Consider the following 25,012-nt stretch of genomic DNA (forward strand, 5'->3'; position numbering starts at 1 on the left):
GTGCCCGGCCTCATTTAATGGTAGAAATAATGAAAAAAATAATAACCATGAACAATCCTGACCTGTTCCCTCATTCAGCTCTGTGCAGCTCCCACGGGGGGTGGGAGGGTGGGGGAGATTCTGGCAGCTGCTCAGGGGCGCGGGGGGGAGATGAGGGATCCTTTCCCAGCAGACGGGATGTCAGTGCCCGAACACAACACAGGAGTGATAGAATGAGACATCCTGCAGGTGAGGGGCAGGAGTTAGGCTGTAGCCACACCCCCTTCCATGCCAGCTGGTGTGGGAGGACTGGAGGGAGCACATCTTGCAGCCTAGGACAAGGTGTAGCAGTGTCATTCTTATGCGTGCTCCCCCTTTTTACCCCCCTCTCCCATGCTGCAGTAGTGCTCATTAATGCTGCAATACTCCCGTAAGTGTGTTTTCCCCCTGAGTTGAAGGCAGAGGGAGGCATCTGCAGAGCATGGAGCCCCTGAGCCTCCAACCACAGATGAAAAATCCACTAGGAGAAAACCAGATTTCAAGAGAGAGCTCTGTAGCCCGGTGATCCATGCAACAGCATTTGCCTTCCAAAGGCCAGCTTTAAATCTGTCTCAGGCTGGATCACACATGCTATGAGTTAGGTGGTCTCAGTGGAATTCCTAGCGGACAATACGTACATCCACACAATTCAGAGGCAAAAAGTCCTTGAACTTTCAGTGCAATTTCAAGGAGGGGAAAGCCCAGGAGATTACTGAGATCAATAGAGGATTTGGGTAAAACAGGACCCTCCATTGACTCCTCTCCTCTGGGCTCTCAAATCCCCAGGCTGCTGCTGGCCCAGCCCCATTAGCTATTGTTCCTATTCATTCTAAATGAAGGGGCTTTTGTCACAGAAACCCGTTCGGGGTCAGCCTGCCCCTTGGTTATCAATCTGGCTCTCTCTCCTCTGTTCATTACCCCACCTCCCCTGGTACAATGGGATGTTTTCTTCTGGAGCAGCTTCCTGACACCAAGTGGCTCCCTTTGGCTTCCAACCTTGTAATGAGATGTCAGGATGTGTGAGCCCCAGGCGCCCACGTCCCCTCGCCCCCAAATTCCCCGTTTAACTCCTGGTCCTATCTACGTTATGGGAGTTGCTAGTAAAAAAAAAAAAAATCAATCAATGAAATTCTAATAGAGGCTGTAACTGGCCACCCATTAATGACACATCCAAGGTGTCGTGTGCTGTAACTTGCAGTCCCACCGACTCCTAAATAGTATGGAAAAAATCTTCCTAACCCAGAGAATGGCACATCCCCCCCCAAATTTAAGCGCCTCCCCCCTGCAAATCACTAGCCACTTTTGAAAATACAGGCTGTATTTTCAGATAATAGGTCAGATCCTCCTGCCATTGAAGTCAGCGAGTGTCTTGCCATTAACTTGAACGGGAGAACTGTGCTCACTGCCAGAAATATAACCAAAAAAACCATTTACAGTTGTATCATATATTTGGGCTGGGGCCATGTATGGGATGTTTCAATCCCCCAAAAAGGAGAAGTTGAGGAAACTAGTGAGCGAGTGCAAACAGGGCTGTCTGATGCCAGTCTGTAAGTAACGTTAGCGCTAGTATCTGCTGTTCAGGCAAGGCAGCATGGTCCAGTGCTAAGGACCAAGGCCTGAGAATAACTAGTATTGGGATCTATTCCCAGCTGGGCTTCTGACTTGCCGGACTAGCTTGGAGGACTGATTTAACCGCCCAGTGCCACAATTCCCATCTGTGAAAAGGGGGATAATGGTGCTCAACCACCCTTGAAAAGAGCTCTGAGATTTACTGATGAAACGCAACATGGCCCTGATTCAGCAAAACTCTTACGCCAAGATAACTTTAAGCATGTTCTTAAATCCCATTGATTTCAATGGGCTGTAGATCAAGCCTTGTAAATCCTAAAGGCTAAAATCATTTTTACGATAAACTTCCTACATTTCTCTCCTTTTCCCTCCCAAAAAGGTTGCCAGTAAGATTTGAGAAAAAATTGTTTTCTGAGATTCAACTGAAAACAAGGAATCTCTTTGAGGAAATACTGTGATCAGTTCAGGAACCATCCCACAAGCACCTGCAGGATTTTATATTTCTTTTTCATTTATTTATCACATCTTTAAAAATGTTTGAGCAATTTAAATGAGGAGAAGAAGAAGAAAGTGAAACAAAGAATACACTAGCAATCAATGAAGGGGATCTGGCTTTAGAATGAACTTCCAGGGAAGATTAGATGAATCCAGAGTCTTTACAATCTTTCAAAAACAACGAGGAGTCCTTGTGGCACCTTAGAGACTAACAAATTTATTTGGGCATAAGCTTTCGTGGGCTAAAACCCACTTCATCAGATGCATGGAGTGAAAAATACAGTAGGCGGGTATATATATATTACAGCACATGAAAAGATGGGAGTTACCTTACGAAGTAAGGGGGTCAGTGCTAATGAGGCTAATTCAGACAGAGTGGATGTAGCCTATTTCCAACAGTAGACAAGAAGGGGTGAATATCAACAGAGGGAAAATTACTTTTTGTAGTGACCCAGCCACTCCCAGTCTTTGTTCGGGCCTAATTTGATGGTGTCAAGTTTGCAAATTAATTCCAGTTTTGCAGTTTCTCGTTGAAGTCTGTTTTTGAAGCTTTTTTTGTTGAAGAATGGCCACTTTTAAGTCTGTTATTGAGTGTCCAGGGAGATTGAAGTGCTCTCCTACTGGTTTTTGAATGTTAACCAGGGCTTTGGAGCTGTGCTCTGGCTCCGCTCCAGCTCCAGGCAAAAACCTGCAGCTCCACTGCTCCGGAGCTGCTCCGCGCTCCAGCTCCAGGCTCCGCTCCAAAGCCCTGAATGTTACAATTATTGATGTCTGATTTGTGTCCATTTATTCTTTTGCATAGAGATTGTCCGGTTTGGCCAATGTACATGACAGAGGGGCATTGCTGGCACATGATGACATATGTCACATTGGTAGATGTGCAGGTGAACGAGCCCCTGATCGTGTGGCTGATGTGGTTAGGTCCTATGATGGTGTCCCTTGAATAGATATGCAGACAGAGTTGGCAATGGGGTTTGTTGCAGGGATTGGTTCCTGGATTAGTGTTTTCGTTGTGTGGTGTGTAGTTGCTGGTGAGTATTTGCTTCAGGTTGGGGGGCTGTCTATAAGCAAGAACTGGCCTGTCTCCCAAGGTCTGTGAAAGTGAGGGATCGTCCTTCAGGATAGATTGTAAATCCCTGATGATATGCTGGAGAGGTTTTAGTTGGGTGTAGGTGACAGCTAGTGGCATTCTGTTACTTTCTTTGCTGGGCCTGTCCAAATCTTTCAGAAATCCTGCCAAACCTGAGAAAGCTTTCCCCCAATAACTGAAATAAGATTCACAGCATCGAACACCATTTTGTGCTTCCTTTAAAGCCCCAGACAGGGCTTCCAAAGAGAATAGTCAGAGATTCCATGCAGTCTGCTAGGGAATTAAAGATTTGCTGTTGTGGAAGGTACTCAGCTGGTGATGGCTGGCAATACAAAACCTTAAGATAGCTAGATAGATTAGCTAAAACTATAAAAGAAAGGAGAAAAGGACAGAACAGAAATATAACTGAATCTGTCATGATGGCAAAATGTGTATCAATATTGCTATGTTCAATGGAACTACAGTGTGAAACATCCCTTGTTCTGAAGTGCAAACTTCCTGAAAAATCATGAATATTACCCTGAAAATGGTTATTTTGTATTAAAGCCGAAACAGTTGAGGTGTGTACATTCACAAATATAGATAAATAGATTGTACTCTTCTAATATTTCTAACATTAGAAGTACAGTATTCAGCAGTGTTTATACCAAAATGCATAAATCTAGAATAGAAATATTAACAAGACTTAATCTTGAAGCCCAATTAGTGCCAAACTCTGCCTCCAGATCCATGTCTTTTACCCTAAGTGAAGTGAACGGGATTTGTGCATGCACACCTGCAGTGGTGCCAATTCAGATGTTTCTTGGGGAGGTCAAATTCTAGTCCCCTCCCAGCCAGGACCCCATTCCTGTCCTATTTTATCCCCTCCCCCTCCTCCCAGAGGAACACTGGGTCTCCCTCAGCCAGGGAATCTCTCCTCTCTCTTTTGTGCATGAGCTGGTGCTGCCAGGAGTCGAGTTCTCAGGGGACTCCTCTGTGCCCCACTGTACAGGAGCAGACTCCCTGTGTGCCAGGTCACAATGCTATTCACTGATTTGGCCCAGCCACCCCTCCGTCTGTATGGAGGGGAAGTCGAGTCAAATTTCACTGGTGTTGTGACCACAGAGCTAGTCATGATTTTCAAGGTTTTCTCTGCAACCAGAAGATCTAAAATTTACTTTTTTTTTTTCAAATGAAAGCTGAGAGTCTAATCTAGCCACATGCCTCCAGGAACTTTAAGAAAAACACCAAATATCATGAGACTTGTGATAATATCACAAGAGTTGGCAACTGTAGAGACACACACACCCTGTGCCAATGTGCGCTCTTATGGAGACTTCACTTTTGTTCTTTCTTGATTTTGTTTTTCTTAGTCTACTCTAAAATAACAGTTATTTAAATTGAAAAAACAGGTTGCTCTATATGTCTGGAAAAAACATAACAATCAGTGTAAAGAAATCAAGCTGCATTAAATTGATCAGATTCGTTATATAAGACCTGCTTCTAATATCACTGAAGTCAGCCAAGTTTGTTCGCTGACTTTTATAGGCTTTGTATTGGGGGCCACATTTACAAAAATATTTAGGGACTTATGATGCAGACAGATATCTAGCTGGAGTTAAATGCCTAACTTGTTCAGGCCCTTTAGTAAATACCACTAGGTGCACTTATATGCATCTTTAAGTACCTAAATACCTTGGTAAATCTTGCCCCAGGCTCATAAAGTAAGTCAGTTTCTCAAATTTTAGATAAGCAATCTTCTCTGGTTACATGTATCAGGAGTGGGTCTAGATCTTGAAAATCATCAATTAAGGATGTTTATTTGCTAAAAGAGAAAAAAAGTGTTATCAAATTTCTAAGCAGACCTAGTAGAATAATTCATTGTAAATATTTGTTGTGAATTATAGTCTGTTTTCTATTTACAAACACATTTGTATAACTCAACCCGTGCTGCAGACGGCTAAATAGTATTCATTGCAATTTTTTTATCTTCATTGAATAATTTGAAAATACACAAGCTCTACTTGCAAGTAGCTGAAGTCTAACTGCTTAGCTACATCCACACCAACTAAACAGAAGAAAAAATCCAAGTCAAGTGTTTCATGTGCAAGTGTGTTTAAAAACTCTATAATCTATGACAAACGTTTCATATTAAAAGGACATTCCCACAGGCAATGAAATAATGAAGCCCTTAGTATCAGGCATTCCAGGCATGAAGATGATAGCTATTTCAACATTTTATTTACTCTCAAAGGAGAATAATAAATTCTGAAAGCAATATGTGTATATTTATGACAAACTGAGGGCCCAGTCATGCAACTCAATCCTGAAAGCATAAGTGTGTTCCATTGAAATCATTGGGGCTGGATCTGGTTTCAGGACTTCATGTACTTTATAAATTGCCTCCTACCAGTCTATGACCAGAATCCTGCAAAGATTTATGCCTAATTTTATACATTTGAGTAGTCTCATTGACTTCAGTGGGATTACTCCTATGTGTAAAATTACTCATGTGCATGAGTGTTTGCAGGATCAGTGTCTAAATCAGAAATTTGTGCTCCAATACCATGGTGATGGATATAGTATGAAAACCTAGGTGGATGGATGGTTACACAGTCAGATACAATACTGGATAGGTCTTTACTCCAGGTTTGTCTTGATACAAAGCCTTTATGGAAAAGTCCTATAGAATTTAATAGAGAATTGAGAATTCTTTAGCTATAGGATTTTATAATGCTCTACGAAATTCTAGCAGATGATTTAAAATAGAGTTCTATAGAAATCACCCCAAACCCTATAGAATCTAATAGGATGAGATCCTTTCTATAGAATGTTTAAACCATCCTATAGAATGCTGGAGCAGGGATACAATTCTCTATTAATACATCCTATAGGATACCTTAAACATTCAATAGAAAGTAGATCATTCATTATTAAATCCCATAGGGTTTTAGAATAATTTCGACAGACCCCTATTACATTTCTCTAGAACCCGACTTCATTTCATCCCTAGTTATAATCCTAATAGGGCTTCTTCCATAAAAAGAAGCGACTTCTGTACTTGCTCTGTTTAAAACATGTTTGGTGAAGAAGTAGCTATCAAACGCTTAGGGTGAATTACAATCTGGTTTTCCCCTAAATCTGCCTGAGATTGTGATAATAGAGAATGAGATGAAGTTTGAACCTTTGGCCACAAAATCCACCTCTAGTTGGAGGCTGATATAAACACGGCGTTCAATGTACCACTAGCTCCTGCGACTCGGGGAAGGGGGGTGGGGTATTCAGCGCAGCCCACGCCCCTCTCACTCCATTGGGTCACCAGCAAGGGCTGCACGACCGCCCCCCCGTCCCGCCTCCAGAGTCCAGCCCCGGCTCTGCGCTCCGCATTCCCCTCGCTCAGGGGCGCGTCCCGCTCGCTGCCTTTGGAGAAGTTTTGCTCCAGCTCCACGTGTGGCAGCAGCTGGAGGCGAGAGGGGCGGTGACAGCAGGCCCGGAGCGCTCCCCAGCGCCCCTAGGCAGGTCTCGTCAGCCCAGGTGGCAAGAGAGCGGAGCCAGAGGCTGCAGCCGGAGGAGGGAGGCGAAGCCGGGAGCCTGGAGTGGCTCTGTCCCGTTGGTTCGCAGCGATTCTCCCTGCCGGGGGTGCGCAGGGGGTGGTGGGGCTGTGGCGAGCAGCGGCTTCAGTCGTGCAGACTGTGACACCCCCCCCCCCCCCCAGGAGACTGGCCGGGCGGGGGCCGGCGGATGGGTAGGACCGGGACCTGAGCTCAGAGACTCCGTTAGCGACTCGCCCTTGGCTGGGAGACGGGATCTGTTCGCGTCGGGGCTTCCCCTCCTGTGGGGCTCGGCAGGAGCCGCCTGCGGATGATGCCCCCCTGAAGCATCACCCTTAAGAGACCGGTGGGGGGGGGGGGGACACAACCCGAGCCCCCTCCCAGCTCCAGGGCAGTGACAATGCGGCCCGGGGCAGCCCTGCGCCCCCCCGCTCGCTGCTGACTCCGGGGGCGGGGGGCATGGCACCTGGCTGGGGGGCCGCCTAGCATGGCCGGGGGGCCGGGCAGATGCCTCGGGCTAGCATGGCAGGGAACGGGCCGCCTGCCCCCGCCGCCTGCCCCGAGCCTCTGCCCCGCAGCGTCTTCAAGAAGTTCCTGCTTATGCTCATGTCCCTGCTCATGTCCCTCTACGTCTTCTACTGCCTGGCCGAGCGCTGCCCCAGCTTGCCCGGGCCCCTGCTGGCGGCCGCCCCGGAGCAGGCGGCGGGCGGCGGCGGGCGGCTGGAGCCCGGGTCCCCCTCGCTGGCCAGCTGGCCGCCGGCTGCCCGGAGGAAGCGGCCGAAGCAGCAGCGGCGGCGGCCCGACGCGCCCGGGCGAGGCGCGGGGTCGGGCGGCGGCGGGGAGCCCCCGGGCACGCTGGCCCTGCTGCTGGGCGAGGGCAGCAAGCGGCTGCCGCAGGCCATCATCGTGGGCGTGAAGAAGGGCGGCACGCGGGCGCTGCTGGAGTTCCTGCGGGTGCACCCCGACGTGCGGGCCGCGGGGGCCGAGCCCCACTTCTTCGACCGCGGCTACGAGCGGGGCTTCGGCTGGTACAGGTACGGGACGGGGGGCGAGAGCCGCTGCCCTCGCGGCTCGTCCGGGGCTGGGAGGGGGAGTTACAGAGGTTTCCTGCTCCTGCCCTGATCCCCAAAGACCCCCCCCATAGCTCTGATCCCCAAAGACTCCTCATAGCCCTCAGCCCTGATCCTCATAGCCCCTAGCCCCAAACACACTCCAGCCCTAATCCCAAAAGACCCCCCATAGCCCCTCCCAGCCCTGATCCCCACAGCTCCTCCCAGTCCTTGATCCCCATAGCCCCGATCCTCATACCCCCCATAGCCCTGATCCAAGACACCCCCTCACCCTGATCCCTATAGCCCTCTCCAGCCCCCCAGCCCTGATCCCCAGACACCTGTAGCCCACCAGCCCTATAATTCCCACTCCAGCCCTGATCCACAAAGACACTCCTCAGCCCCATAGTGCTCCTTCCAGCCCTGATTCCCAAAACCCTTCCCAGCCCTGATCCTCAAAGTTTCCTCTGCCTGTCCAACCTCCATACCCTTCCCCACATCCCTTCCCAAATGTCTGCCAGGATCAGGTCATAGAACATGATCAGCAATGTCTCATTTGTCCACAGTTGCAACAGTGAAGGGGAAACGGGGTAGGGGAGAGAAGAGGGGAACAGCACTCATCCTAACCCCGTCAGCGCAGGGGGAGCCCAGCGTGTGGGGAGGCCACAGCAAAAGTCATTTCATAAGGAGGGTTCCTCTCAGGGACAATCAGCTCTTGAAATGGGCTCCAAAGTTTCCAACCACCTATAGCATGTGATTCATTTAGTGACTGGCCCGTTTTCTTCCTAAGGCTTCTTTAGTGATTAAAACAAACAAAAAAGCAATAGGCATTCATACCCCCTCCTTCTTATTAAGGAAGGGAAGTATGATGTCAGGATGTTTAGGAATTGTTGGGTGTTTTTAAGGTATATTTTGAAGGCTAAGGGCAAGTCTACACTACAAAACTAAGTTGACCTAAGTTACGTCCAGGTACAGCCACTGCAGTAATTGAATCAGTTTTACATGTCCACACTACGCTCCCTGTGTCGTCAGTGTGTGTCCTCACCAGGAGCTCTTGCCCCGATTTAACTGCCAGAGTGGGGCATTGTGGGGCAGTTTCTGAAAGGCAGCAGCAGTCTACACTGACACTGTGTTGGCCTAATTACATCAACATAAATGCTAAGCCCCTCGCAGAGGTGGAGTTATTAAGTTGGTATAGTGGGTGAGTTACATCAGAGAGAGCTACATTTTAGGGTACATCTACACTACAGCGGGGAGTCGATTTAAGATACGCAAATTCAGCTATGTGAATAGCGTAGCTGAATTCGACGTATCGCAGCCTACTTACCCCGTTGTGAGGACGGCGACAAAATCGACTTCTGCCGCTTTTTGTCGGCGGCGCTTACTGCCACCTCCGCTGGTGGAGTTAGAGCGCCGATTCGGGGATCGATTGTCGCGTCCCGACGGGATGCGATAAATCGATCCCTGAGAGGTTGATTTCTACCCGCCGATTCAGGCGGGTAGTATAGACCAGACCTTAGTGTAGATGCTTACAGGGTTAGGTTGATGTAAGCTGCCTTACGTTGACCTAGCTCTGTAGTGTAGACCAGGCCTAAGTCGATAACAAACTATATTTTGAAAGTCTGGCTCAAGGCTTTCAGTTGTGTTTTTCTGCTGTGATGAACTAAAAGATTTAACTCAGCATTTCACTTGATTTTGTGTGTGTTTGTAACTTTCATGTACTTAACTTCACACGCACACGATGGGATTGCTCAAATGTGTAAAATTGAGCAAGTTTACAGAATCAGGGCCTAAATCACTATTTTCAGTGGAAATTTGGCTGATAATTTTAGACACCATCCTGACACGAACATTTCTTTAGATGATCTTAAAAAAACAAGACTTGTTGCGAGAAAACGGAACTTTTTGTTTTTAAAAAATGTGTCGTGGGAAAACTAAACTGCTTGTGGATGAAAGTAGATGAAAACTTAGCAATACACTTCAGAGCCCTGCTTTTGTTCAATTTTTGTTTTTTGTAAACTGCCTGGCTCATCTTTCTTTTTAAGAAGGAAAAATATCATGTGGAGGAAAGCCTCAGAATTCCCTTAAATTTGTTGTTGTATTTGTAAAATCAGGTCGTAATCCCTGTGAAAATGAGATAAGATTGTATTTTAAAGTAAGCAATTGACAGTGTGGAAATAAATATGTTATCAGGTATTACGAAATCAAGCAAATAAACAACCTCTAAGAATCTAGTCTTTAAAATATATTTCCTCCATTTAAGTATGAGGAAAGTTATAAATGTCACTCATAATTTTGGGCAATCTGATAATAATAAAAATGTCAGTGGTAGTAATTATCCATAAATAGCCATGAACAAAGTCAGGAAAGAAAGCAAATGTTGTTAAGGTGTCTTTGTTTTATGTTTTTTTTTTAAAGTAATTAATTTTTCATTTGCAGGAAAAGAAAGTAAGTGTGAGCTCTTGACAATGTGAAAACAGAAATTAAAGCCATAGGGCAATACTCCTAGTGTTATTAGTTAGATTTTTTTCCCTGATGTGTCGTAGTAATTTAAAGTTAATAAAGTTGTGTCCTCTGGCAAGTTCATATGAAAACGACTTGTTGGATCTAAGAATAGGTTGTCCTCCTTTTGCACAATAGAAATATTGGGATTTTGCATCCAGCAAACAAGCAAAAAAGAAACTTGTATCTAATTGTCATTTAACTCTTACTGATGTTTTAGTGGAGGGTGGTATTTGGTTAAGATTGTGATGACTATACTGAAATCAGCAGTATCGTCATACAGAAAGTCAGAGTCTAGCCCGAGCGTTTGTGCAATATATTTTTGCAAAGGGAAGAGACCACTGTGCTTCCATATATTGCACTGGATAGAATGCACCTTATTTTCTCAGATTGCAGGGTGTGTGTTTTTTTTCTGAAAATAAAGATTTCCTTTTGGGAGGGCTGAAGCTGCCTACAGAATGATATTTTTAGTGTGTGCTTATCCAATTTTCCATGCACTGACCCTATATCAGAAAGGAAATATTAAAAACAAATCTGAAAACCTCAAGAACTTTAATCAACTCTTGACTTTGAAAAATAAACACATGGCTTTGGGAGAGGGTCTGCCATTATTTATGGTTGGTAATTCAGGAAATCTGTTCCTTTGACAATGGATTCCTTGATTCGTTGCAGAGGAGATGACACTGTGGGTTGGCCCAATCCTGGAAATCTTGCCTGAGCAAGGAATACAGAATCAGACCATATGTCAGTGACATACATTATTGCACAATATATTTCTTAGTGTCTGGGGTTTAATTTTCAAAAAGTTTGGGCTTGATCTGGTAGCTCTTGTCCATGTGAGTAGTTCCCCTTCAGGCTCTTCATGTAATCGCAATGTTTTACCATTTGATACTGGAGTGTTTACATTAATTGCTTTAGTTTGTTTGCTGTTTGATGTGTTGAGTTTCACTGTTTTGCTATTAGCTCTGTGGAGATTGAAGTACAGTGAGTTCTTTGTATGGGGCTATTCATTACTAGGGACCCAATCCTGCAACCGTTGCTCATGTGAGTAATCCTTACTAACATGTGCAGTTCCAGGTATGTCAGAGCTGCAGGATCAGAAAGTCAGTAATCAGTTAAATGGCTCTGTTTAAAAACATTATTTAAAAAAATCTTCACATGCGTTTGTCATGATCTTTGAGTAGAACTGAATACTGGGAATATCGCCAGATGTTTGCTAGTATCTCTTGATTGCTTGTCTTTGGAATCACCATCTTAGGTTTCAGATTTATTTTTATTTTCAAGCAGGCAGACTAAACAGCATCATTTCAGGATATAAACATTTTAGTTCACTTTCGGTGGCCTTAGGGAATCTCCATGGGCACTGAGTGCTTTATCTAAAAAGTAACAAAAAGGACCAGGATCTTTACACTGAAATGGAAAAGCCGTTAGATGCTAATATTCATAGATGTTTATTGACAGCAGCAGCTAAATAGCAGACTTAAGGGAAGAGAGGGGATCAGTGGATTTTACATGTTTCATGAAGTTGATGTGTTTGGATTCTTGAGAGATCATTCAAATTAGACTGTATATTGTCACAACAGTGCCCCTCACAGGCTGAGAAGAGAGAAGCAATGTTGACCACAGAGGAGATAAAGGGAGACCATCTATTTGGAATAAAAGACGAGCTATAGTAGCTGTTGCATGTTATTGTGAGATCCTTTTAATAGGGACGTAAGTGTTTGGAGAGGCTGATACCAGAAGTACAGCAAGATCAGATTATTTTTTTAACTGATGAATTAAATTGTAATGCCTGTAGGATAGCAGACTCCTAAGGCAAATAACTTGTAGCAGAGCTCTGTGCTAATAAGTGAAAGTCTCAACACCTACTGTGGTTCCAGACAATAAATGAAACCGATCTAAAATGCTGTATGTTAAATCAAGTGGAATAATCACCTCTCCTCTTAGACTGCATTGCGTCTGTTTAAAAGGCAGCTCGCCTACAGTGAGGTTTATTTAAAAACAATCTCTGTGATTGTATTTGGTTGGTGTGACACCTACATGTGCATTTGCATGTGGTTTGAATATCAAGGGAAGTTCAGTGCCTACAACAGCTTTCTCCATTTCAGTTTTGCGAGTACTTAGTTCATAAGGGAAGGAAGGAGGGGAAACAGCCCACAATGGTCTCATTGACTTTAAAACACAGAAATCTCTGCTCTGGTCCTGAACAAGTCTATTGAGTTGACAGAGTTCAATAGCAGGTGAACCTGTGTATTAATAGAGCTGAGCTACCATCCCCTCTACCCGGCACATGACTGTATACAGCCTGGGGAAAACTTAAAGTCTATGGGGATAATGCAATCGAGTAAGAAATGTCTGAAAGAAAAATACGCGTTTGTTGATGGTATTGTGAGCCTCGCTGTTTCTCTCTGATCCTTTGTTAGCTGTGCACCGTTTCAGTCGCCTGTCGGAATGTCATTATGCTGTCAGTCACACAGGGAACGTTTATTTCACGTTTTAATCTCCCTGCCTTTGTAATGGTGCTGCCACTTGCACTAGAGAAAAGCTGAGCTAATGTCATTAGGCTACAGCGTTCTGCAAGAGATGAAAGATTACTCAAGGTTTCTCTGTCAGGCTGCGAGTTTCCACCCTGATGCCTCTAGACCTAGGAAGTTCCGTGTCCTTGTATCAATATCCTCTTGGTTTTTTTTCAAGGCAACCAGTAATGCTTGAGGGTCAAAGTGAGCCGGGAGTTGTTCAGTTCCTGAAAAGAATGGCAGGAAAAGCAAGTTCATAGCAGCTGGGAGCAGCTGTAAAGGACCTTCTTGTGCAGTGAGTTTCCCAACCCCTGTGCCTCAAGCCTTGATTCATACAAAGAGTCTGAAATGAAATCGGAGCCTCCGGGTCTCTGGAGGTCAGCCGCTATTGCGAGGTCGTATGGCCAGAGCTCATCTGGACAGCAAAGTTCAGAGGAGCGGAGTGGGAGTCATTTGCCACTCGGCGAGTGACCAGAGGAGAGTATGCATTTTGGGTAGAGTGGGAATGTTTTAAAAAGAACTAGCACAGGGGGGAATGTTTTAAAAAGAACTAGCGCAATGAATGAGAACTGTGAGCAGCCCAGATGGCCCAACCATCATGAGTAAAGTACTGCAGAGCAAACTACTTGATGTAAACACCACAAGCCCTCTTCTCTCTAAGGGGAGGTGCTTTAGCAATTGTGAGCCACAACCGTCCTCGGTCATATCGCTATGCCTGGTAGGGGAGACTTTATGTACCGTACAAATTTCCTCAGGGTAAGTGAGATTTTTCCCCTTCGTCACGCAGCTTGGCTGACAGAGTCTTTGGTTTCTAGATGTTGATGTGTCCCCCACGATACTGGAACTGCGAGCCTTTATGTTGTTTGTATTCTCTGCAGCTAGATAATTATATTCGGGCATTCGCTTGATCTTGATTCTTTTGGTTTTTTAATTCCTGGTTTATACACCTCCCCCCCCCCCCCCCTGTGTGTGTGCTCGTTGTCGGAAGTTTGGCCGTTAAAGCGGATTTAAGCTTTCCAATCCTTGTGTTCAAGGACGGAGTCATTATCTTTTAGCCGTTTTTTCTGTTCCAAGAGATGGTTTGTGTTGGGGAGGCTGGAGTTCAGGAAAGCTCGTTTACATGAAGCCACAACTTTAAATGTTTTGGGGAGAGGCGCCACGTTCTATGAACTCTGCTTCCCCCAAACACACTTGAATTGATGACAGCGTTGCCTGCAGATTGTAGAAGTGACTTTGCAACCTGCTTATAGTGAGCTTAGGCTGTGTAGGGAAGACAGTGGGAGAGAATGGGAGTCCTGAATTATGTATTTGTATTGCAGTAGGGCCTACAAAGCCCAGTCATAGACCCATCGTGCGCTGTGCTGTACAAACAGAACAAAAAAACGGTCCCTGCCCCAAAGAGCTTACAATACAAGACAAAAAACAACCAGTCAGACAGATGGGGGAGTGCAGTGAGACAGTGTTGGCCAGCATGATGGGCAGTGGTCTGAGCACACCAGCTGCCTAACTTGTGGAGATTTATGTAGGCCTCATGGCAAAGGAGAGTTTTGAGGAGATGTCTGAAGGAAGTTAGTAAGGTCGCTCTGTGGCCATTTAAAGGGAGTTCCTCCCTAGCTTGACCCTCAGACTGGGGAACAGCACAAAGGAGCTTGTTTGAAAATTTGACAAGTGGGCAATAGAAGCTGGGTCATCGAATACAGCATAAGATGATGAATGGAGTCAGAGAGGGGAAGTGTGGTTCAGTGGTTCAGGTGCTCGCCTGGTCTCAGGGGACCAGGTGCAGTTCCCTGCTCTGCCACAGACTTCCTGTTTGACCTTGGGCAAGTCACTTAGCTGCTCCATGCCTCAGTTTCCCACCTGTACTATGGGGATAATAGGCCTGCCCTCCCTCACTGGGGTATTGTGAGGATAAACACATAAAGATTGTGAGGTGCTCAGATACTGTGGTGGTGGGGCTGGGGTCATAGACATACCTAAAATAGGTAATCTGGTAATTGGAGTTCCTGTTACAAAGGTACCATCAGGTTAGTGTGATATTTATCTGTGGGCAAAACACCTTCACTATGAGGAAAACCCTACACATGCTTCTGTAGCTGTGGAGAGTCCTCTGGCAGTGAACCTGCTGGCACGGGGTTGGGGCAGGAGAGCTGTGCAAAGGGGATTACCTCGCACGTGATGCAGGGCTCCATGTCCTTTAAAGGGCCAGATTCACCTGTATGTTCCAGCTGCTTTGAGCTACTCTTAAGATACAAAGCAGCCATAAACCTGCTCTGACTGTCCAGTAAAACCAGATTTATGGCTGCTTTGCATCGCCGGAGTATGCCGGTTAACTTGGCCCCCAGTTCACAATACTGTCTGTGTGGAATGTCTTGATTAGGGCAAAGGCTGACTAGTTTAAGAGAGTGAATAGACAAGTCCTCAGAGAAAGCTGAGAGACAAATCCCTTCTATCACAATCCGCTCCATAGCCTTGTGTCTTACGTATGCACAATTTGACATTGCTTGGGAACTAGCTTTTTTAACCTCTCTTCACTACGCGATGTAGAGCGCCATCTAGTGTGTACACATGGGGGAAGATTAAAAAAGCAACATTGATTCCACATACCCAGCACCCTGTGGGACCCAAACTTATTTTGGGTGGTTAATTTTTGGGGGATAAACCAAAGGGGTTTTGTTTTGTTTTGTTCAGCTATTTTCAAATAAATATCATCTTTGATTTCTTGCCTGTGGGGAGGCTGAAAATATACAGAGTTCCTTTCATTTCTAGTCATTTAGGATAACTCGTCGTTTTGAACAGGAGGAGGTCTGTGACAGGGCCAGGTTTTCAAAAGAGCCCAGTTCCCATTTAGGCACCAGAATAAGCAGTCCGATGTTTTTAAGTGCCCTGCAGCCAATAACTCCCACTGTGACCCTTACAACCAGGCTTTCAGTGCTGAGCTGGGAGCTCTTTCAGAAGCGTGGCCTCACGTCTGGCTGCCTACATGGGAGTGGAGCTCTCTTGAAGACTCAATCCTGTTTGTGGGTTCTGAGCAGTATTGAGAATCTGGCTCTGTACATCAAAGACTTCGTAGACAGAAGTCCCAAGGCCCGGTCTCATGCAAGTCAGCTTTGAAACACCATTTGGCTGTCATGGGAGGGGATTAAGCCCATTTTCCTGCAATTAAGACTGAGGGTACGTCTACACAGCAGCAGGGCCATGTAATTTCCTGCTTGGGTAGATATGCATGAGCTAGCTCTGCTCAAGCTAATGCTCAAGCCGCAATGGCATGTGTGGTGGCTTGAGCTAACCACCCGAGAATGTACCTTGGGGGCTGGGCAGGATCATATTCAGACAGCTAGCCTGAGGGTATGTCTACACTATGGAGATAGCTGCGTATACTCTTGAGGTTGTGTCGACATTGGTCAGTTCCCAGCTGCTGCGTAGACATATCCGGAGTGGCTCATTTTAAAGCATTCATGAAGCCAGCATAACAGTGATGCATTTACCTCCATTTTTAATAAGTAGTTGGTGCTATCTTTGAACTTGCAAACTCTTATTTACACAAATATCCCATACATAGGCCAGTAGTGCTGCTGCCTTCAGGGGGACTTCTGTGAGTAATTGTATTGAGTCTTTGGTCCCTGGGTAGAAACCTGCCTCCATTGAGACAGTGACAAAACTCCTATTCACTTCACTGGAGCCAGGATTCATCCCCATATCTTTTGAAGCGTAATAAGAAATTAGGCATATGGGAGTAGTTAGTTTCTTTCCAAAGTGCTCAGAAGAGGGAACAAGTGATAAGAAAACCTGAGAATAAAAATGTTCTCCAATCTCTCTCTCATGTACACATTAACACTTCTTAGCTACTAATTACACTTTTCTTTCCCTTGAGAATATAGGAGTAACCCAAACGGTTTGCATGCTGAAAGGGGGTAAGGGGAGAAGAGGTGATTGTTATGGTCATAAATCTTAGCAAATTCTCATTAAGTACCTTTATTATGGAAGGGAAGTGGATTAGGTTGCAGCTGTAGTTACATTCCTGGGGCCAACCCTATAGCACTTTCTCACATAAGGAGCCCAAAGTAAATCAGTGAGACTATTCATGTGGGTAAGGGCTAAAGGATTGGGCTCCTGCAGTTTACTGCTGTGCTCACTAGCTTCCTTACCCCAGATATCCCAGTTGTTGCCAGCCCTCTTGGCGCTAATCTGCCTTCAGGGAAATTCAGTAGCTATGCAGAGATTTCATACAGTTTGTAAACTGAGGGACGTGATCCTGCAAGCATGACTCCTTATAAGAGTCCTTACTCATATGAGTAAGTCTATTGGCTTCAGTGGGGTCTCCTCATGCGAGTAAACTCTGCAGGATCGGGCCTATAATTAGAGATTATTTGGGAGAGGGGGATTCTAATTATTCTTAGTCTTTCTATTTCATCAACTACGTGATTCTGCAAGAAGAAAGATGCATATTTTTGTTCCTGCTGAGGTCATTGCTTTCTTTCCTTTGCGGAGAAGTTCATAAAATAATGTTCCTGTTGCAGCACCATCTGTTGTAGTGATACCATCTAAAGGTCCCCCAATCTCCCACATTCTACAAATCTTGTTACTGGTTTAGTAATACAGCCTAGGACACTGCAAAAAGGAAATTCCACCCTTCGCCCCGTGGGATGCTTTGGAAGCCAGAGAGAGGCTGCATTCAGTTGGCATTGATTTGTTGTTTAGATGTTTTTGATGCTGTACTGCAGAGATGCTAGAATGTTGCTCTTTCAAGGCTGACCGTGCTGGTAACTTGACACCTTATTTGCATAAATTGCAGCTGATTGCGGATGCCCCAGTATTTAACACAGGTGCGGCCTATGGTGGCTATGGTGCCCAGCATGCAATGCTGCATTTGGGTTCCATTGGCCTGCCCCGACAATCTGAGATGTGTGGGTCCGCACCTCCACGTGAAAGTAGGGAAAGGGGAAACTAGTGGTAGCATTGTAGAACTCTGCAGATCTTGTGCGGCCTGTTATCTGCATCTTTATGTGCCCAGCCCTAGACTGTAAATCAGGATCTGAATGATCAGGCTGAATTTTCAGTTTGACGGGCTTGATCTAACTCTCACGGAAGTCTGGGGGGGGGGAATCTTCCCATTGATTTTGATGGAAATTTCACAGAATCATAGAAATGTAGAACTGGAAGGGACTTTGATAGGTCATCTAGTCCAGTCCCCTGCACTGAGGCAGGACTAAGAATTATCTAGACCATCCCTGACAGGTGTTTGTCTAATCTGCTCTTTAAAACCTTAAAAAAGCATGAAGAAATATTTGCTTTAATTCCCTCCATGGCATATGCCTTTTAAATACTTGCCTACAGCAGCAATTTCAGTTAAGTATAACACCTGGTAATAAAGGATTTCAGTTTTTAAAGGGTTTTTGTAATTTCATCATTAATACAAACATATTCTTCCAGTGTTTCTTCAAACACAATGTCTTTTCTTTCTAACCTCTGCCTCAGTCTCTTTATATATAAACCAGTTCACTGCTGCAGGCATATCTAAATGAGATTTACACTGTTTAGGATTCATGGGTTTCTTGCTTTCTTCGATCTTTTGATCTTCCTAATCGGTGGGGGGAAAACATTTTATAAAGCCTGTTTGCAATGTTAAAATTCAGGTGCTTAAAATCCAAGTTCCTCCTCTTCTGATTGTAGCAAACGTTTGTAGTTTTCATTGCCTCAGTATTCTTGGTTTATTTTCTTCCTGAATCGTTAACTTCCTATAATGGTCTCTAGAAAGCAGGAGAGGTTCTGTCTGGTTAAGGAAGTGGCATGCATTCTGGCTTGACCCACATGTTGTTCACCTATTGAAGTAAAATGGGGCTTTGCTTGGATAGAACCCAAATCTGAAAGGCCATATTTGGGCTGGCTGGGTGCACCACACAAAACCAGGTAGGAAACTGCATGGTGGAAAATGTCCAGCTAGAATTCTGGCTGAAGAGTTTCAGAGAGGCTCTGTCTCAGGTCCTCCATAACAAGAGCCACAGAGTTTCATTCTGGGCTAGGGCCTCAGATGCAGGGGGCATGATCTACGTAAACACGCTCCCCTGAAGTGACAAGAGTTGTGAGAGATGGGGCAGGTGACATATTAATGCTTCTTTCCCTGCATAGTCTCTGTGGGCCGGGTTCTCTGTTCAGCCACATTCCTGCAGTCTCACTGGCTACAAATGTGTACCTTAACTCATAATGCTACTTAATCCATTTTAGACTTAAAGAGAATGACAAAGGTTTTCAATGATTAATTCCCCCCGGAGAAGTATTATTGATGAGTAAACACCAAGGCTAGCTAAAACTTTTATCACTTTGAAAGTCTGTCAGTTGTAAAGAGGCACCGTTGCATGGTTTAGATTCCAAGGTTAGCTGGTTTGAGGTTTTTTAATGTTTGTTACATGAATCTAATAATGAACAGAAAAGTACCTGGACCAAATTGTCCAGTCTTTCCAGTAGATCAAAACATGCATTGATTTCAAGCCCAGGGGAGTTCCTCCATGCAGACACCATTCATCAAAGGCTTTGTTGGGGCAAGTACGTGGGAAAGGGTCTGGTGGGCCGAAGGATTTGATTTCAATGAGAGTTTTTCTTACGCTGGGATTGCAGTTTGGCTCTTTGTGATACGGTTTGTTTTTTTCCTTAATTTCAATAAGAAGGATTTTGTTTGTAATGTTTAAACATATTCCTCTGCGATGTTGGACATTCAAACCCCACATCACTGGGGAGAGCTGGTGGAAAAATTTTCAGCAGAGGAGTTGTTCGTTGGAAAAGGCTGTTTCATTGACATTGAACGTTTTTGTGGGAATGTGTTGATTTTCAATGAAATTATTGCCGGGAAAGTGTTGAAACAAATCATTTTGACATTTGTGTTTTGATAATGTAAAAAACCTTTTGTTTCAGCTGTATCATTCCATTTTGTTTCATTTCAACTTTGATATATCTTAATTTCAATTATATTGAATATGATATAATATACTATTTCATACCATAATGTTTCAACATTACCAAACTGAACTGTTTTGATTGGGCCCAGATTACAGGTTTTTGGTGTTTCTGTTCTGTGAGAAATTTTGACTTTTTGTTCCAGTTTGGAACAAATATAAATTTTGACTTTCCTGCAGGACAGAAATCCCAGTTTCCGACGAGCTGTGATTCCATGGTAGCGAAGGAAGACCAGGCCATGAAACTGAGGATGATAAAGGGCAATGCCAACCAGTTTGGCTTCATTCTCCAGTCAGTGCGAAATGTTGAATGTCAACAAACTCCACATATCCTAGTGAATGGGATGTTTTAAAGCCCTTTCAGATTTAATGAACTGCAGTACCCTTGGCTCAGGTAGGGCATTGTTTTTCTTCTATATTGGGACAAATTCTCCCAGTCTGCAGACTGTCCCACTGGATACATGGGCCAGTTTGTGCTCACAAAGGGCCCACGCCAACTGCCAGTGAAGTTAATGGAAAGAATCCTGGTGACTTCAGTGGTTGCTGGGTTGGGCTGGAGTGTAAGTATCGTCTCCTCTTGGAGCAGTGGTGTTCAGGTCTGTGGAGCCTGTGCCCCGCCATCGCAAGATGAACTGAGATCCACGTGGAAAACCTTCAGAACGCAGGGACATGCAGGGTGAGGACTGACTCCTATGTGCTGTTCCCTGCTGTCTGCATTACCTTCCTGAACTGTTCCTAACCCTTCTGCAGTGGGCAGGTGGCACAGAGCTGGAAAGGGACAGCATTAACTCCTAGAAAGGAGCTTTCCTGGAGGATAGTGCTGTGTGGAGTTCTTTTTGTTCTGTGTTTGTATAACACCTAAACCAATAGAGTCCTGATCCACAAGTGGGGCTCCTGGGAGCTACCACAATAGAAAGAATAAGTAATAACTATAGTGACATATTAACCTTTGTGCAGGCGCCTGGAAATCTGTTTTCATCCTCCTTTAACAATGATAATGACTTTCCCATTGCGGATAATACTTTGCCCATTAGATGGTCAAAGAACCACATGGCCATTGACTAATGAATCCTCACAGCACCCATCAGATAGCTGGATTATCATCATGCCCATTTTACAGATGGGCACACTGAGGCAGAAAGGTACCTTGACTTGCCCACAGTCACCCAGTGAGTCAGTAGCAGAGCTGGGATTGCAACGCAGGACCTCTTGATGCCCAGTTCTGTGCTGCCACTTGTTAGTCTCTCGTTGTTGTGATGGGTTAGGAGAGCACCAAGGAAAATCCAGGTACAAGAACTGGTGGTGGGGTTCTGTGGGGTGGGGAATTTCCAGCATGGTGCTCCCAGTGTATTGTCGGAGGCGCTACCTTTCATTCTACACATGAAATTGTGGTCCTTATGCTTGAGGTCGTTCAAAGTTCTCCTGAGTCTTTTTACACGGTGTCAATCCTGTCATCCTGGCTGAATGCCAACTCAGGTAATTCTAGTCTCCGTCCCTAAAAATTGACCCGGCAGTTTCAATTGGCTATGATATCTTTATTCCCCTTTCACAAACTGATGGGCAGTGTGCTACTGGCATCAACTGATTGCTGGATTCCAGCCTAGGACTGGTTGAATTTCAGAGGTGGGAAAGGGATCCTTTGCCTATAATCTGCAAAACAACGTGGGATCCTTGTGTAAGAAAAGCTCTATGTAGTGGCAAGGGATGATAACGTTCTAGCCGAGCCCTAGCCTCTCATACGACGTGAATATTAACATTTATTTACAGTAATTTCCATGGCTTTTCTCAGTGTAGCATCTGAATGACAGTGACTGTTAAACAATCAGGACAGTTTACATCCTCTAGAAGAAAGAACTAAAGCCAGCTGTCGTCATGCTGAGTGCTCAGTGCTGTCTCCACTGCATCTGATGTTGTATTGGGCCACAAAAGCAGGCTGGTCTTTCAACTTTGATCACACGGTGGATGGGCATGGGCTATGTGTGCCACTTGTACAGCTGGGGGACAACATGTCTGATGGCTTCAGCAGGCCACCTAGGACACATCTGAATCTCTTTGTTGAGTTGCAGCCTCTGTGTCACTGATTTGATCTATATATATTGCATTAGCACGAGAAGGCCCCAGGTGAGATCAGGGCCCAGTTGTGTTAGGTGCTGTGTCAACATATAGAAAGATGCGGCCTCTGCCCTGAAGGGCTCACGATCTAATGAGACAAAGAGCTGCTGCAAGGTGGGGAAAGGGTTATGTTCCCAAGAGGGCTGGCTGGCACTCCGTGCAGTGATGGGGCTTCTTGTGAGCACGCTCCTTTAGATATGTTATTTGTATCACCAGAATGTAGTTTTAGCCGATTTCCGACTGTGTGTGTGTGGGGCTGGGGGGGGGAGGCTGCTTGGGTTGGATGTGGGGGACAGGAAGGGGAGCGAGAGAGGGCAAGGGGAATGGGAGGAGAAGGGCAATGAGGAGGAGGGCTGGGTAAAGGGGAACCAACAGCCAGTGGTGATACAGAAAAGGAGGGGTGGAAATCCAGAGTCTTGATTTTACCAATTATGGGGCAGGGCTGGCAGGGAGCAGTGAGAGCTCCTCCTGACCCCTGCACCCCATGAGGAGAGGAGGCCACTGGGCCCAGTGCTATGGGTCTGGAGGGGGTGGTACAGGAAGGCTCCGTGCCCTCCTGTTGCTAGCTGCTTGGGAAAGGCGCTCTGGGAGTCTGGGGATTTCCAGCGCTGGTGACTGGGGTGGGGATTAGGGAAAGGACAAATCCAGAGCCTGCAGGAGCGAGAGAGAGGAGCGTTTCTCTCACCCAGCGAGATCCTCTCTCTGGCATCCCCTCCTGGCCATGCCAGATGAGAGAGGCAGCCAGACCCCTTGCTTGGAAAAGGCCAGAGCAAAGAAAACAAAGTCCTAGCCACATACATCATATTCTTCATCACAAATGCCCTGTGCTTGCTGTGACGGGTTGGACCCCTCCATCCAGGGTGCCATCTGCTGTGCTGGGGTCCCACTGAGCCCACCCATTCCACCAGCCTAGGATTCCTCACCCTGTCCTTGCTGTGCCAGGCCCCCAAGCCTTCTCTGGCACACACACAGGTAAGGCCGCACCCAGCTGCAGACACAGACTGAAATCCGCTCTGGGGATTTACCCAGCACTCACGTGCACACCTCCTTTGGGGTGTAAACCCAAAATAATATTGCCTTGTGCTGTATAGAGAGATGTGTACCGTGCAAGCTCATAAAAATCACCCCCTCCCTCAATGTGGAGGGAGATATATACAGCTTTTTGTCTTCTCTTCTCCCCCCCCCCGCTCCCCCCGAATTGCACAAACTGGGTTTTGGAATAGATTAAAAACAAGTTTATTAACTACAAAAGGTAAATGTTAAGTGATTGTAAGGGATAGCAAACAGAACAAAGCAGATTACTGAGCAAATAAAACAAAAAACGCAACCTAAGCTTAATTCACTAAAGGAACAGGTTACGCATAGTCATTTCTCACGATAAATGTTGTTTTAGGCAGGTTGCAGAGTTTCTGCAGCTTAGAGTTCCAGTTATTTCTCTTCACAGGCTAGACCCCGTCTCAGCCTGGATTCAGCCCTTGCCTTTCCCCAGCTTAGTTTCTTTGTTTCTTCAGGTGTTTTCAGCAGTCTTCCGTCTTGGGTGGGGAGACAATGGAGAAGAGCCCTGAGTGACTCACTTCCCAGCCTTAAATAGGATTTACATAAGGCAGGAATCCTTTGTTTCCAGTGGAAAAACACCAGCAGTGTCCCAAGTGGTACTCCATACCAGGTGACATTATCACATGACCTTGCAGTGTTAAAGCCACCATGAGACAAGGCGCCTTGGCACCTCTACACTTGGCAGTTCATAGCCCTGGCACTTGCCACATCAGTTAGGAAAGTAAAAAAATTGCTTGAGCCCCAGCACCTCTTTCATTACAAATTAAGCACTGTTGTGGAGCTACCAGTGAGTGCATGGTTGGAGTGTGAAGAGCAGCGGATCGGAGCTAAGAAGTATTGCAAAAGATCTCACTGAAGTGGGACTTCATGTTGCAGGGCATCAGTGGCCCACCTTGTCCAATGTCTTCTCTCCTACAGCACCCTGCCCAGGCTGTTTTAGAGCCAGACGTTGAGCCTGATTCCCACTTCACTCTGCTCCAGGTCTGTTTGTGCAGTACAGTACCATGGGGCAGTATTTCTCGCTGATCCACCTGGCGATCTGTGTGTTCACCATCCGCTTGTGCCATTATGCTGAGAGCCCAAGTCTCAACACTATTCCCCACATCCCATCCCGACTGAGTTAATTAATACTGTACCTGACACATGTAGGTAGAAGAAAGTGCATTATCTGGGGCTCTGTAGGGGATCAGTAAGGAAAGCATGAGTGTTCTCCTGTGCCCCTTGACAACAGAGAGTCTGCCAGTGTTTGTCATTAGACAAATGCCTCCCTCTTGCTCTCTGTGTACTCAAGTAACTGGCCATTATCTCCTTTAATCCTTGTAATAACAGTGTCAGGGTGTCAAGGAGTCTCCATTGCACAGGAGCCATTGAGCAGGGAGTGTGGGGGGGAAGCTGGATTGTGTTTTTGAAAAGGCCTGAGAGAGCGAGAAACGTGCAGGTTCTAAAGGGAGCAATTAGCCAGGGAGAGCCACTGCAGTGGATTTAAAGAAGGAGTGCAAAGCTCTCCAGGCCCAGCTCCTGCTCCCATTGCTTTCAACACGACCGTTGTCAGTGGAAACAGGATTGGGCCCTCAATCGCCGCAATTAAATTGCAATTAATTTCCTGCGAAGGGGTGAATTTTCCAGTAGGCATATGAGAAATGTGAGGGTTTTAGGGGGAAGGAGAGAACTGTGCACTGCACCCACGTTCCAGGGTCACCCTAGTAATAATGAAAACCTCACACTGAATAGCTTCCTCCTCCAGTACTCTCATGAGGCCATGTTTTGCAGTCCTTACTCAATCACAATTCCTGCTAAATCTTGTTGGGCTTGGGCCTAAGGATTTGTCTGTTAAGAACCTGTCCATGGGTGTAACTACATCAGTTTAGTTACCCTGAATCAAACCGCTTAATGGAGAAGTTAAATTAATTAAACTAATCCGGGTTCAGCTCCATTTTACACTAGCGCAGCATATTTTCACTGATGTCAATAAAGCCATTCAGTTACCTCAAGGCACGCTTTCTTAATATAGACAAGGTCTGAGTCAGGACTGCTGTTTCCCATTCTCACAAACTGAATAACAGTGTAGATCTTCAAATTCTGTGATCTGGCGGGGAACAGGAGGCGAGGTGAAATGACCTAAATAACA

The 25,012-nt window shown here is 45.7% G+C and overlaps 1 protein-coding gene across 1 annotated transcript in view; it reads left to right on the forward strand.

Annotated features, from left to right (window-relative positions):
- Positions 1 to 6,556: 6,556 nt before the first annotated feature.
- HS3ST3A1 (heparan sulfate-glucosamine 3-sulfotransferase 3A1) overlaps positions 6,557 to 25,012 on the forward strand; it is a 75,612-nt gene continuing 57,156 nt past the window's right edge. The window contains exon 1 of the mRNA XM_034790516.1: positions 6,557 to 7,736. Within this exon, the coding sequence (XP_034646407.1) occupies positions 7,210 to 7,736 (527 nt within the window). The 5' untranslated portion in view covers positions 6,557 to 7,209. The remainder of the gene's footprint in view (positions 7,737 to 25,012) is intronic.

This window comes from Trachemys scripta, chromosome 14 (genome assembly GCF_013100865.1).
Source record: "Trachemys scripta elegans isolate TJP31775 chromosome 14, CAS_Tse_1.0, whole genome shotgun sequence".
NCBI classification, from domain to species: domain Eukaryota; kingdom Metazoa; phylum Chordata; order Testudines; family Emydidae; genus Trachemys; species Trachemys scripta.